At 39.7% G+C, this 15,118-nt stretch overlaps 1 protein-coding gene across 5 annotated transcripts in view; it reads left to right on the forward strand.

The window, feature by feature from the left end:
- The window catches only part of VPS13D (vacuolar protein sorting 13 homolog D), an 83,059-nt gene that overhangs the window by 19,735 nt on the left and 48,206 nt on the right, over positions 1-15,118 (forward strand). Inside the window, exons 25-40 of one of the 5 annotated variants that reach the window (XM_072354155.1) lie at positions 422-604; positions 2,527-2,757; positions 3,247-3,413; positions 3,547-3,718; positions 4,399-4,511; positions 4,790-4,999; positions 6,716-6,981; positions 7,067-7,200; positions 8,117-8,272; positions 9,102-9,324; positions 9,529-9,603; positions 10,267-10,473; positions 10,622-10,711; positions 11,431-11,571; positions 12,769-12,891; positions 13,395-13,469. In XM_072354155.1, the coding sequence (XP_072210256.1) occupies positions 422-604; positions 2,527-2,757; positions 3,247-3,413; positions 3,547-3,718; positions 4,399-4,511; positions 4,790-4,999; positions 6,716-6,981; positions 7,067-7,200; positions 8,117-8,272; positions 9,102-9,324; positions 9,529-9,603; positions 10,267-10,473; positions 10,622-10,711; positions 11,431-11,571; positions 12,769-12,891; positions 13,395-13,469 (2,566 nt within the window). Of the gene's footprint in view, positions 1-421; positions 605-2,526; positions 2,758-3,202; positions 3,414-3,546; positions 3,719-4,398; positions 4,512-4,789; positions 5,000-6,715; positions 6,982-7,066; positions 7,201-8,116; positions 8,273-9,101; positions 9,325-9,528; positions 9,604-10,266; positions 10,474-10,621; positions 10,712-11,430; positions 11,572-12,768; positions 12,892-13,394; positions 13,470-15,118 lie in introns of all 5 variants that reach the window. The other 4 variants (XM_072354153.1, XM_072354154.1, XM_072354156.1 and 1 more) reach the window with 4 other exon arrangements.

Genomic DNA, 15,118 nt, shown 5'->3' on the forward strand with positions numbered 1-15,118 from the left:
ATATTTGTAGGGAGCGCATAAGCAGGAGGGGGAGCGGCTGCTTATGAGGGTGGACAGTGATAGGACAAGGGGGAATGGTTTGAAACTGAGAGGGTGGTGATGCACTGGAACAGGTTGCCCAAGGAGGCTGTGGATGCCCCATCCCTGCAGGCATTCAAGGCCAGGCTGGATGTGGCTCTGGGCAGCCTGGGCTGCTGGTTGGAGACCCTGCACAGAGCAGGGAGTTGGAACTGGATGAGCATTGTGAGCCTTTGCAACCCAGGCCATGCTGTGATTCTATGAGCTAAGTTTTCAAACAAATGTTTGCTCTTTCTTTGGGCAGCCTGGTCTTTTGAGAGGTGTCCCTGCCTATAGCAGTGGGGGGAGTGGAACTAGATGATCTTAAGGGTCCCTTCCAACTCAAACCATTCTGTGATTCTAGGTGAGAGATAAAGCTCAGCGAGCTTCCCGGGTTCTTCTCGATATTGAGGCTGGTGCTCCTGTGCTGCTCATACCTGAAAGCTCAAAATCCAACAGTCTTATTGTCGCCAATCTTGGAAAACTGAAAGTGAAGAACAGGTTTCTGTTTGCGGGTATGCCAGGTACCTTCTCATTGAAGAACAAGGTAAGAACATTACTTCTCAGTTTGTCTGCTTGGGATTTCTCTAGTTCTTTCTGCGTTATGGAGCTGGCTGCAGGTTCTTGTACCCAGCTGCTCTGTTCTGTGTGTGCTGTGCTTGCTTGTTGAGGCCTTCAGGGCAGTGGCAGATTGTGCTGATGGAGCCAGCTGGAGCTGGCCTTGTTGGAAAGCTGGACCAGCTGGGTGCACACCTGCTGTGAGAGCATAAAAGGCTTTCAGCTAGACCTCCTTCTCCTGTGTAATAGCAGAGAATGGAGATATTTCTGAGCTGAAAGTTGTTGGAAATTGCTGGAGAAATTGTTTTAGGTTTTGTTTTTTTTGTTTTTTTCCTTTCTGCTTTTGTTTAATGGAACCAAGTAAGTGTGGTTGGTTTCATTAGGTGAAACCTAATGAAAGGCTTCCAGGATAGGTTTGAACCAAGGCTATAAGTACAAGATAGGGAACTTTTAGGTTAGGAAAATCCATCTGGGAAGGGTTTCTAGATCTAACCTAAGCAACAAAAGGAAAGGGGTGGTTGTTCTGGCAATCACCCGTTCCCTTCTTAAAGAGGGGATGGGATTCAAGTGACCTGCCATTGCTGCAGGAATTTTGTCCATTACTGCTGTATGCTTAATACCTAACAACGCCTTTACAGAAAGACAACACTGGATTGTAATATTGACTTGTCTTCTGAGCTCTGGTTGTCTTTTGCACTCTATTGTGCAGGTATATGCAAAGATTCATAAACGGAACATTCCCCAAATAATCTTGGAAGGGTACAGAAAATGTGTATGTAGCAATTTTATTTCCTTGTAAAAGGACTGTGTTCTGTAACACTCAGATATTTGGTGTTTTAGAGAGGGACAGAGTCGATGTGTTTTGGTGTTGGGTGTTTTGATGTGGGTTTGGGTTTTGGTTTTCAGTTTTGCTTTCTTTTGTTTTCATTTTCTCTCTCTGCCTTGTTTATTTTTTGAGGATCTGATTTTGCAAGGCAATGCATACAAGGATCCAGTTTTATTTGAGGTATTTTACATCTTTGCGGTAGTGTTAAGATGCTCCTCATTAACTAAAAAAACCCACCTTTGTGGAATTTAGCATTTAAAAAGTTCCTTATCTATGTTAATGTGGAAGAATTTGCTGAATTCCATACGATTTTGAGTTGAATTTATTGTTGTGTGCTGTTTAGTGTGTGTTTGAGGAGCTGTTAATCTGGGTTTGCTTGTACTCTTAGATTTACAGATGTCATGTTTTCTCTTTGCATGTCCTTTGCAGTCTTGTTTTGTAGGGCCATGCTAAACACTCACATTTTCAAGCTGTTGCTCTCAAACTTTGCTTTTTTCACTTCTGGACATTTTAAGAATAAGGATAAGGATTTTTTTACAGCTTAAAATCAGCTCCTGCAGAAAAATTCTGGGTCATGTTTTGATATTATGGCTGATACCCTTAAAAGCACTATCATGTACAGAAGTGTTTGTTTCCTTACTCTGATTGCTGATGTGCTCTTCCAGAAATCACTGCATCTGTTTTTAGCACTTGAAGATATTCTGACAAACAGCTATTAAATTATTTTTCCTATCTTTGTTCTACAGGAATATTTGATATCTTGATGGTCTTACCTCATTGTTTGATGTTAATTTCATTTATGTGGCCAAAAAAAAAAGGCTGATGTTATTTTCTCCTTGGGAATGTTTCACATCTTCCTTCAAAAATGTTTCTGAAATACACACACACACATATGTATATATATATTTAATAGCAGTGCTTTAATCTGTTCAGGTGGTAGGAGAAAAGCTTGACCATCTTTCTGCAGTGGTTAAAGAATGTCATTCATAGAAAACATTTATGTTTTGGACAAGGACTTGAGTGTGTTGGACCCTTAGTATTTAAAGGGGAACATCTATTGTTAATCATAGAATTGCTTTCATTAGCAGGATTCTGTTCAGTTTTCATCTCCTTTGGGAACCCCAAAGCACAGCATGAAGAAAACCACGAGTGCAGATGAAGCCAAAGTAGCGATGGAAGGACTGTTCATGAAAAAGCCATCTGGGGGAAATGTTTCTAGGCTGAAAAGTGAGCTCAATTCATTGAGTAAGCCACAAGGACAGCAGTCCAAATTACCTGTTGTACCAAACCCTGAGAGCCCAGGTACGTTACAAACGGTAGGAACCCAATTTAGTTTCTCTTTTCTTGTGTAGAATAATGCAGTGCTGTTTTACATTTACCTTGTGTGCCAGTGGAGAATAGAAAGCTCTTGGTTTAAAGGTCTGAGGCTTGAGAGTAAGTAACTTGTTAGCTTTAAAGGGCTAGAGAATTTTAGTTCAGTTTTTGGAAGAACATTGCTGCAGATTAGGTATGTTTATATGTATGTGATATGAGTATTAAGAACATAAGGAGTATCGTGGACTCATAGTTAAGTTCACTTTTACCCAAGCTTGGTATTTGATAGTTACGGATATTGATGAGTGTGAATAAATATCAGAATAACTTCCAGGAGAAACTAAATGTCTTTTTCTAGGTAAGTTACATTCGTTTTGCAGATTCTTTATTTCTTTTTGCTTTATTTTTTCTTTCTTGTTTAATGTGTTATCTCCTGTGCACTTGCAGAGGATCACATCTGCCTCTTAGACTGCATTGTGGTTGATCTGCAGGACATGGACATATTTGCTGCAGAGAGATACCCAAGAGAGTATTCCAAGGCTGTGGAAGACAAAAGTACAGACTTGAGCTTTCCATCCTACTGTGTGAGGCAGACAGGAGGAAGCCTGTTGAAAGAACCTTTCAGGCTGAAGTTGCAAGTAGAGAGAAACTTAGACAAGTGAGTTAATCCAAGTGGGATCCTTTTATACTGTATTCCTGGACATGATGCTTTATGTTCCTTCTTATGGGTCATAGAGCATTCCCTGCTGTGTTACAGTATCTTGAAAACACATTTCTTTTCTTTGCTGTAGAGAGCTGAGTCATGCAGTTGCAGACATATTGATACATGGCAATCTCTCATCGGTCCATTGCTCTCTGGATTTGACTAAGTACAAACTGATACGTGGCTTACTGGAGAACAACCTTGGGGAGCCCATCGAGGAGTTCATGCGACCTTACGACCTGCAGGATCCAAGGATTCATGTAAGAGGACCTGCAGGTTTATGCAGTTGAAATTCTGCCCTGAAATGCTTAATGTTCTGACTGGGCACAGCATCTGCTTGTTTGTTGTAGTTTATAAGATAGACTAATTAATTTAAAAAGAAACAAACAGACAGAAAAACAAGAACAGAGGAACAGTGAGGAACTTTTTAACCTGTAGATCCTGCTGAGAGTTGAGGGTTTTATTTTGTAATACTTTTGTCCTTTCAGCTGTAGCTTGCAGATACCATTCCATGTTTCTGAGATGCTGAACTTCAGGAGAGGTGTGAGAAATGGGTGCCACTGTTTGTCTTTGTTAGTTGATTTTTTAGATTAGCTTAATCTAAAAAAGAAAAGGAAATATGTTAAATCTATGCAAACAGTACTTCAGGTTTCTTTATGCCTGAGGTGTTTGTGCTCAGTTGTTATTGCAGCACACTGTCACCACATGAAGAAGCTTAAGGTTTTTTCCATAGTAATAGAGCTTTCTGAAGAGATTCAGAGGTTCCCCCGTAAGCATGTGCAGGGTGATGGTACCTTTCCCATCATGTCTGCGATGTTCTTAATGATTTATGAGGTGGCTAAAAGCTAAAATGGAATTTGTCCTAAATAACAAAATTTAGTTCAAGAATGAAACTTAAACAGATGTTCTTAAAAAGAATGTTGGTGTTTGATGCTTTCAGACAGTTTTGAGTGGAGAAGTATATACTTCTATGTCTTTCCTCATTGACATGGTTAATGTGAGTCTGGAACTGATGGATCCAAAAGGAAAAGATGAGTGCAGCTCCTTAGCCAGGTATGAGTTTTCTTCTACATTATCTGAGATGTTTCATTCATCATTATAGGACAGGAATTAACATAGTCATGAAATGACAATTTAATACTGTAATAAAACAGTATTTCTTAATTGGTCCCCAAATTGGCAGTTGTATCTCTGTGGCATGAGATGATTATCACTGTTTTAAAAGATAAATGAAAGAGATGAGCACTATAACATGCACACCTCTGTGCTAAGTGATGTGGAGAAATAAATGAGCTACAAGATTCTTCAGTGTCTTCTTTTTATTCTCCTAGATTTGATTTTAAGAAATCGAAACTGCTTTTTGAAAGCTCTTCAAATAGAACCAAGTCTGTAAATTTGGTTTCTCATTCCATGATGGCTTTTGACACGCGTTATGCTGGACAGAAATCCACAGCAGGCATGCCCAATGTGTTCAATTGCATCTTCCAGTCATCAAAGAATACTAGCAGTCCGGGAGCAATCCAGATTGAATTGCATTACAGGTTGGTAGTTGTATGATTTAATTATTGTTGTTGTTGTGGGCTTTTTGTAATGTTTTGACCAAATTGTGGTCTGTTTGAATCAGCGCTGCTTAAAGCTGTATTTGCTTGTTTGTATGCTTGTATGCATCAATACATGCTGTGCAAAAGCTTTTTTCCAGTAGGTGTCACACTTCTCCTTCTGAGAGAATCAAATAAAATCAGAAATAGCACTTTGTTCCAAAAGCAGTCTCTACATTCCTTACTGTGTTCTGTGCCACGTTGTTTCTTCCTCATCTTTACTTCCTGAAAAGCATCAGGCAGTGGATAATTGTTCCATTTCTTGTTTTGGAAATGGGAATGTGAACAACAGTGTCAATATTTAACTTTATTGATTGACCATTGTGAGATGGTAACTGACAGAAAGGAGGATGGGGTGAGACAACAAGAGGTGTTGTGTTCATGTTCGATCAGACTGACTGGCCCAGCTCAGCTTGCCACCTGCTTTATGAGTTTGACGCTTCCTGAGGCAGCTGCTGCAGCAACATAAGAAAAATCTGGGGATTGTGAAAGACTTTGAAGGTGTTTGTTCTGAAGTCTGAGGCCATGGAGAGGAACCAGTCATCCATTTGGAGGATTTGTGGTCGCTTTAAGTGCTTAAAAGATGTTTGCCTTGAGAAAGGCTTCAAGATTTCGAGTTGAATAAAACTGAAATGCCACTGGATTTATTAAAACAAGCAAATGAACAGCAACAGTAAGAACGTTCTGGGTTTTCCTGTGGTCCTTGATCCAGTATCTGCATAGCTGGGAGGCTTGTTTGCTTAGCATAGCTTGATCTGTTTTATGAGTGATGGGTTTGTGGAATTTTCTTCCCAAGTGTTTTGCTTTCAGATTTTAGCCACATAAGCACGTGTTACGCTTTTATTGGTGAGAGCATCCTTGGCACTAGATGGGAGCTATTGCTGAGCTCTGCAGTTCTGTTCTACTGGTTCGTGCCTTTTGGAGATACTCTGGAGAGCCAGGGAGGGTTAAAGGGTTTTGCTGTTGGAAGCAACTCAGGCAGCCCGCTTCTCACAAAGGAATTACACTTTTTAAGAGGTTTAATAGTCTGCAGTGTGTTGGATAGAAAATTGTTTCATGTAGTTTAAGCACTTGGATTATTTTCTGGTTAGCATGACCAAGTGTAATAGGCATCATGAAGTCAGACAGTTTTAGCCTTCCTAACCTGTAATGTGATGCTGGAAGTAGCAGTGGGAAGTAGCCTTATTTCTGGGTTGCAGAGAAGCTTCCTCTGCTACTAAATGCTGTTGGGGTGAGAGAAAACACTTTGTGCATCTGATGTTTCACAGAGGCATGGAAACAGGGTTACATTTCATGTACAGTGTGTTAGCTTTGATACTAAACAGATGTAAACCAGTGATAATAAAAGGTCTGATTAAGCAAACACTGAGATTATTGATATTAATTTGCACTATGCAAAGCATAAAAGGAGCTCTTACAGTTTGTTCCATCATTTTTCAGTTCACCTTTTGCATCGCTGCAGCTCAGAAGCTGTTTCTTGCAGTGAAGATATGTTAAGTTTCTGCATGTACAGCAACTTCATGAATTTCAATCTGCTTAAAAACATACTTTTAAAAGCCAGCCACTGTGAATTTTGTACCCACACAAAGTTCCATGTAGTTCTTACTTAAATACAGGCAAAATGTGACATTCATAAATATGCTTCTCTGTTCTGAATAGGTCTACGAAGGATTCCTCCAGTTTCACAGTAGTACTGAACAATCTTCGTGTGTTTTTAATATTTGACTGGTTGTTACTGGTTCATGACTTTCTGTATACTCCCGGGGATACCAAAAAGAGGGAAATTGTCCTTTCTTCCCGGCAACGCACTTACAGCAGTGAAACAAGCGTAGTTCCAAAAGCAGTGAAAAGTGGAGTAGTTACAAAACGTTCATCACTACACGTGTCTACAGAAAGACAACTGGAAGTTAAGGTCAACGTGACAGGTAAATGGGTTCCTTATTACAGTGCTTTAGAAGAGCTTAATGGTATTTAAGGTTTTCTTATTGTTTATTCATCTGTTTTGTTAAGGAACTGAATTTGTGGTCGTTGAGGACATGTCTTGTTTTGACACGAATGCGATTATTTTGAAGGGGACCACTGTTCTCACTTACAAGCCCAAGTTGTTGGACCGTCCTTTCTCTGGTAGTTTGTTTGGCATTGAGGTAAGTAGAGAGAAACTCCATTTTGTAAAGTCTCTCAAATTAGATGAATTTATGAGGATACTTGTTGTACATATACAATAGGAGCAGTCAGTAGATAATATCTAAAGCACATTAATTCCCCATCAAGTGCTTTTATTCTGTAGTAGTTTTAAGAGTGAGCTTACACCGTTCTTGAAATGCTTGACTGTCGTTTAAGAATATTGTTCAGCTTCCATACATGAACTGGCAAATTAGTTGAAAGCTGGGGCTTGGCTAGGTAGGCAGGATACAAGTCCAATAAAAGCCTGTTTGCTGAGATCATGACTGATTTGCAGAGAATAAGCAGTATCATGTCATTGGAATATATGTGAAAAGGAATTTGGAGTATGTGAAGTGATCCTTGAATCCTGTTCAGCAAAATCAGACCACAGCTGGAGAGCTGTGGCCAGGTTTGGGAGAACTGACTTAAAGAAGCTCTTAACATAGGAGTGCAATGAGAACGCTGAGTGCTGTGGAGTATAAAATATATCTGCCATAATATATCAGCAAAGCCTAAAAGAATTTATTCCATCTAGAAAAAGAAGGCTGGGCAGAGGTGTGATAAATGGTTTTTGTAGACCAAAGAACAAAGCGCTTTCCATATCTGTGGTGGGAGTAGTGGAATCAAGCCCAGAAGTAAATAGTTGGTTGGGTTTCAGAATCTTTTTTTTCTTGAGTTTACAGCATTGCAGGTCATTGGAATAAATTGTCTGGAAAGCTTTTGGAGCTGCTCTTAGAGTTCACAAAGGAATTGCTATTGTCTGTAGAGAACAGTCTGACTATCGTTCATATACTTTTTGTGGTTGAGAGTCAGTCTTTGATTTCAAAGCCCAAGTATGTTAGCTTGCACTTTCAGATCCTAATTTCTGTATTTTTTTACCCAATTTTTAACTTTTAGGTATTTTCGTGCCGGTTAGGAAATGAACAAGAGACTGCACTGTCAATTATTGATCCAGTTCAAATTCAGGTGGAACTTGTTGGCAATGCTTCCTACCCGAGTGGTTCGGGATTGTTGGATGCTTTCAACAGTGAAGATTTCCCTCCTATTCTAGAGGTAACATTGAAGGGCTGAATGAGTCTGAATGCAGAACACAGTAATGTGACCTTGTACAGATTTCTTGTGCAAGAGAATCCAGTGAGTAGTTTCAGTAAGAAAGAAAGAACAGATTTTACTGAAGAGGAAAGGGCGAAGACACAGCCATGCAGAAAATGCTGTTAGTGGCAATGATTTCTGAGATCTCTTATAGAATATAATATTGAGGGGAGATAGACATATTAGGCAGATGCTAATAACTAAAAGAAGTAATTGTTTTCTGTATCTAATCATTAGTGTTTATTATTGTGGGGGGGGGGAAATATTTACAGGTTTCTTTTTCCCATTACACTGAAGCAAAATACTTTCCCCCCCACTTACAGTTTTTGCTTTAGATAGTAAGAAGATAATAACAGAAAAATGATAATTTATTACTGGAACTTTAAAGCATCTTCAGCATATGTTAGTATTAAATTTTGTCTTACCTTTTGCTGCTCAAAGAGGCTGTGGATGCTCCATCCCTGGAGGTGTTCGAGGCCAGGTTGGATGGGGCCCTGGGCAGCTTGGTCTGGTATTAGATATGGAGGTTGGTGGCTCTGCCTGCAGCAGGGGGTTGATGATCCTTGAGCTCCCTTCCAACCCAGGCAATTCTATGATTCTATGAAAGTATTTGTTATTAGCCCAGGTATACAAGAAAAATGCATAGGAAATCATAGAATCGTATCCCAGAATGGCCTGGGTTGAAAAGGACCTTAAAGATCATTTAGGTTCAACCCCTGTGCCATGGGCAGGGTCGCCAGCCAGCAGACCAGGCTAAGGTAACTGAATCATTTGTTTATTTTTCCATTAGATTCAACTGCAAGCATTGGATATTCGACTGTCCTACAATGATGTCCAACTGTTCTTGGCAATTGCTAAATCAATTCCTCAGCAGACAAGTGCAGCTATGCCTGACTCAAGCGCCTCAGTTGCTGAGAGTACTGCTAACTCCAGTTTATCACTGGTGGCTGAGCCTTCTTGCTTGACAAGTGAGAACAGAGAGATACCCAAACGTGTGTTGGATCCTGTTCTTGGTAGGTTTTTAACTGTTGTAACCACTGCAACATATTGTTCCACTTTAGTGATTTGATGTTTTGGCACACACTTCTTTTTCTTTTGCTTTTTGTGCAGCTTAAATGAAATAAAGCCCATTTTTCATTCAGGTGTATTTTATTGTAGAAATAAAAGCAAGTAGATAGCTGTCAAGGATTTATAATTGGCTGAGTGTTCAATTGCAGAGGTACAGCTGGCTCGCCTTCAGGACTTGGGATTCAGCATGGAAGACTGCCGCAAAGCTCTTCTGTGCTGCCAGGGTAAGCTCAGTTATTCAGAGTTGGCCTTTTGGGTTCTTCCTGCTCACAGGCTTTCAGACTGTGAGGTAGCCAATGGGCAGGCAGTATTTCCTTCTGTGCTTCACTTTGGCCTGAGGTTACCCACACTTGGCTCTGTGTTGACATCTTCTGAAGTATCCCCATTTTTCTGTCCTACGTAATACCACTCTCCAAAGGTTCTTCTTGGCTCTTGAGATGTCGTGTGGGGCACGTGGGTAGATTTCTGTTGTATGGTATATACCTATTTATAGCATTATCCATCTCTGTAGAGCAAGTATTTTCATTCCTCCCTTTTGAATGGTGTATTTTACTTATTTGTACATACAATGTGTGGAAAGAAGATTCATTTTCATAGGTGCTGTCTTGTTTCCCACCTTATTTATAGGTTTTTAGAGCATTAATAAAGATTTATGTTACATTAACTCAGTTTGGAAACATCACACACAGTCTTTATTCATAGAAAACACTATTGTATTTGTAATCTTTCCACATGTGTGTTTGAATAGAGTACATTCAGGGTACTGATTGTGTTTTGCTATGCATTTTAAGGGAGAGGTAGTTAATTGGTAAATCCATGTAGTTTTCACATCATCATCTACTTTTTAAACAAAACATCCTTGTTTTGAATGTTTGGTTTTATTTAAGGTGACTTGAAAAAAGCAGCAAGTTGGCTGTTTAAGAATGCTGAACCTTTGAAATCAGTTTCCCTCACTTCCTCTGGCCGTGATAGCCAAGGGACTGTGCCTTTTCAGTTCATCTCTGGGGTGGAAATCAAAGCAGAAAGTATATGCATCTGTTTTATTGATGACTGCATGGACTGCGATGTTCCCCTTGCTGAGCTAACGTTCTCACGTGAGTACCTGTTTTGCAAAGTGAGTTGCATTTACTGTATATATATGTGCATATATGTCATATCTATATGGCAAAGCTCATTGCTTATTAACACCGCAGTAGAAACTTGATCACGTTTGTTTCACCTAATTGTTCACTTTTCTGGCAGGTTTGAATTTTCTCCAGCATTTGAGGGCCAACCCTGAAGGCTGTGCTCATTTTACCCTCTCTGGAGATTATTATAACCGTGAGCTTTCAGGTAAAATGCTCAGAGTTTTGTTGTTTATCTAAGTATAGGAAAACTATCTTGTGAACTATGGGAGCCTGAAGTTCACCCAATGTGAAATGAATACAAGAGAATGTTGTGTGGACATGATCCTGGACAAGATAGGCTACCTTGATATGTGATGGAAGAGTGGGGAACGTGGAGAGATTGCTAATAGAAAAGTTACACTTAAGTTTTTGCTTGTGGTTACACTAAGAGGTCATCCAGGAACACAGAAACATAGAATCACAAGGTTGGAAAGGTCCTACAAGATCATCTAATCCAACCGTCCTCCTGTCACCATTACTACCCACTAAGCTACTAACCCATAGTTTCCAATTCCGTTTTCTAGTTGGGGATGTTAGGGGACTTTTGAGGCTGAAGGCAATGGATTAACATAGTAAGACCATTGCAATTCATATTAATAGAAACAATAATTTCCTTTTAATGCTTCCCTCAGAGTTACAGTGTTTCTGCAGGTCTCTACATACGCTATCCACTGGTTCAAGTGGAGGATCTGGAGCAGCTTTCTATTAATGACCAATTACACCTGTATTATTGACCTGTTAACCTGTATATCAAACCCTGCATTCATCTTGAATGCAGGGACCTTATTAATTGAGGTTGTATGATTAAACTCTTAAGTAGGTAAACAGCATTCCAGTGTGGCCTTCAAACATGTAATACATGTGATGTGTTGGGTTTGTTCTCAGGCTGGGAGCCATTTATTGAGCCATGGCCATGCTCAGTCTCTTGGCAGCAGCATGCTTCAAGCCGCCTCCACCCTTCCCGATTGAAGCTGGAAGTAAAGGCCAAACACCGTTTGGATGTAAACATTACCTCTGTCTTCTTAGGTATGTGGAAATATTCCCTGAGAGCATCAATGTATAGTCTTGATTTTCACTTTACTAAAACGATAGGTGGTTCTCATTGAACCTTGCTAGTGTGCCATGGATGGAGGGAGGGAGATTTGGCACGAGCTCCCAGATACTTGAGATAATATTACACACAGGTGTGCATTTAGGCAGCCTGTATTTTATCAGATACTGTGAAAGTGTAAGGACACGAGCTACATACTTTAGAAGTTAGTAGGAATTCTTTTGTTGGTCGTATGAATTGTATCAAATTCATATGTTTCTTGAAATTTATCTGTAATCAGAAACAGGCTTTCATCTAAAGCTTTCCATACATACGGTACTTCAAAATGTTTTGTTAGGCTCATCAGTTTTCGGTACATTGACAGGCATAGTGGGGAGCTGCTTATTTCTTCAGTCCCTGAGAACTGGAGTTTTCAGTTCCCACCTCAGGAAGCTTATATGTGTTGTTCATCATTAACTCAGAATTTATGGACATTTCTGTGTTGTGAGGCTGTGTACATTACCAGAAATACTGTGACTTCTGTGTGCAAATCTGTATAATTTAATGGTCAAGGTAAGTATAGAGGGCTGAGCATTCGGTTGAGAAAGAAGAGCCTTCGTTGTTCTTTCAATATTCATTTGCTTCTCCAACAAGGTCTGTGAGGTTGTTAGAAAGAGGGAGGGTAAGGTAGGAGGAAAAGACAGTCATCAGCAATTCCTTAGAGTTCCAGTGATGCTTTTTACTACTAGCAACAATAGCAGACTGGTTTGATTAATGCTGGTCCAGAGCACTTAATTGGTGTCTTCATATTTATGGAGGAATAGACGTATACCTCTTAAAATGAAAAGAAAAATGGAAACTGCTTCTGACACAAAAACATCTTCAGATTAATTGCCTTCTCAGAGGGACCTCCTATGTTGCCCCTGGAGTGCCTTGAAAAATGGGGATTCTACTGCAAGTTTAAAAACAGAGAAGTCCCTTAAGAATATAAACATTTATTTTTGAAGACAGCGCTGTGATTTCATGAGCTGTTATATCTTTAAATTATGTAAGTGGGTCATAGGAAAAGCAGTGGAATAAAACCTTTCCCATTAAAGCAAAGCAGGTTTAGGCTTATGAATTTAAACTACTTTTTAACTGTTCTTCTTTAGGCCACTTCGCAGACATTTACTTTCTGTGCTTTATTCCTCTAGAACAGTATGCAAGCACCAAGCAGTCGTGGATGGAAGATTACTGTAAACAGGACAAAGAAGTAAATGCAATCAGTTCTGAAGAGTGGATGGGTTCTGCAGAGGATTCACCGTGTTTTGGACAGAGTATGATGTTAATTCATCTTTCTTTATTTGAAACAATCCTGACATACGCAGTCATTTGTTTAATGTATTACAAACATAAGTATTTGGCCTTCATAGCATACAGTGAATCGTTAGAGGTTATCTGGCCAAAACGTTAAAGGTTCCATTTTCTGTTGTGTTCCATTCTTGAATAACAAAAATCTTTTTCACTGCTTCTCTTTGAGCGAGAACTTGGCGCTGCAACTTCTGCTTCCTTTTTTAATCACACTTTCAGAGCAGCTCCATGAGTAAGAGCACATGAGATGGGGCAGCTCTTTCATATTCTTTTCTTTTAGGATTAATTCTGGAAGAAGTTTTAGTTGTAGTAACTCAAATACCAACCTCACATGAGCAAATGGATGGAGACTCATACAGTGATTGCATGCTGCCAGCTGTCCCTGCCTTCCTGCTGCATGATGGGGAAGAGTCTATCTATATTTATGTGGTTTTGCTTACCTGCTAACTTTGTCTTTCCTGTCTGCCAGGCCTTCCTCTTGTCTACCTTAGAACTAGGAGTACAGCCAGTTTGACTAACCTAGAGCATCAGATCTATGCTAGAGGTACTGTATAGCACAGAGAGATTAAAAGCTTTTATTTTTCTTTTCTGGAGGTCTGTACAGTAAATACTGTGGTGTGTGTGTGTGTGATTTGCCAGTAGAATGATCTCTATATTTTAAAAGGAAAAAAAACACAAGAGTTTTTATAGCATTTCATCCCATCTATCACCTTAAGGTCTTCTCTGAGCCTTTCTGCAGAGAAGGGAGGAGTACAGCGGTTCCTTTGTGGGAAGACTCTTTGAGAGAGGCTGTATGAATTTGTTGGCTACACAATATCCATTTTCTGAGGTATTTGTTAGGAAGATATTTTATTTTTGTGGGAAAGAAGCATTTATTGCTTGGCGTTTAGTGGGCGCAGCAACAAACGAAACAGCTGAATGAATTATGAAAAGCTCCTTTTTATGTTAAATCCTTTATTTTCCGGTGCTGGTCTCAAGATGCAACTTAATATTATGTTTTCTTTTGAAAATCAGGCCACGGTCCCAAAAATTACTTTTCACTCAAAAAGAGTAGCCAGCCAATTAAATAGCAGAGCAAAGTTCATCTGGCTCCTGCTCTGTGACTTTGCAGGACCTGATGTAGGCAGAAAATGATACGAAGTCAAAACTCTACACCAAAAATATTTATATTTTTTAAGTTGCATTCAGCAAAAAACCGCAATGTTTTCATTTTAAAGGATTCAATTTTTATATTTTTGAATTGAGAAGGATTTCCTCTGGGAGGTGTAGGGTTACCAGATTCATGTCTCCATCAGCACCATGAGGAATGGAGCCATTTCTTGTCCTTCTTTTAGGAGAAAGCTACATGCAATCGTCAGTACCTCCTTTACAAACACCTCCCCACCTGCTCCCCCCTCTCCTGCCTTTTTACACTTGTGCTTCAGTTCTCTTTGGTCACATGCATGGCTGCAGTGGGTCTCACAGCATGATATAGTGGAACTTAATGTACGTCATCCTTTGGATAGGAATTCTGTGAGATGTTTAATTCCTGTCTTTGAGCGGCTGATTTAACATGTCTGCCTTCTGTCAGCTCTCATACAGAAAGATGAATGTGTTTAGGGAGCAGCCGTTTATCTTCCCTCCTAAGTACTTGCTGGGATTTGGCAGGGGCTTTTTTTTCCTGTCCAAACACTGTAAGTATTTTCACAGACATGATGTACAGCAGCAGCACAGAAGAGGAGAGTAACACTTGGGTGCTTGTTAGTAATGCATCCTTGAGAAACGCCAAACATTGTAGGTGAAGTTTCCTGTTCAGAGGGTTTTGCAGAGCCATCTGGCTGTAGTCAGGTTAATGTACAGGGATTATATACGTTTCCCATTTTCTCTTTTCTTCTTTTCCTTCCTTTTTATTTTCTTTTTTTCAAGTCCATTAGACTCAGTTCTTGCGGTGTTTTTAAACTGTATTACTAAGCAGATGATGCAGGGAAAGATCTTGTACCATTTCTAGAGCAGTGAATAAATAAAACTTGAAGTGGTTTTAGTAATCTGCTAGGCTGTTTCTTAGATCTGCTTTTCTAGAGGTGGTACAGATTGTGGTTCTCCAGTCATCATCTCATTCTGTGTCTGCATTTGGTGAATCCAGATGATCTTAGCGGTCCCTTTGAACCCAAACCATTATGTCCTCCTATGGATATTTCTTTCATAAGCATTTAG

The sequence above is a fragment of the Excalfactoria chinensis genome, chromosome 20 (genome assembly GCF_039878825.1).
Source record: "Excalfactoria chinensis isolate bCotChi1 chromosome 20, bCotChi1.hap2, whole genome shotgun sequence".
NCBI lineage: Eukaryota > Metazoa > Chordata > Aves > Galliformes > Phasianidae > Excalfactoria > Excalfactoria chinensis.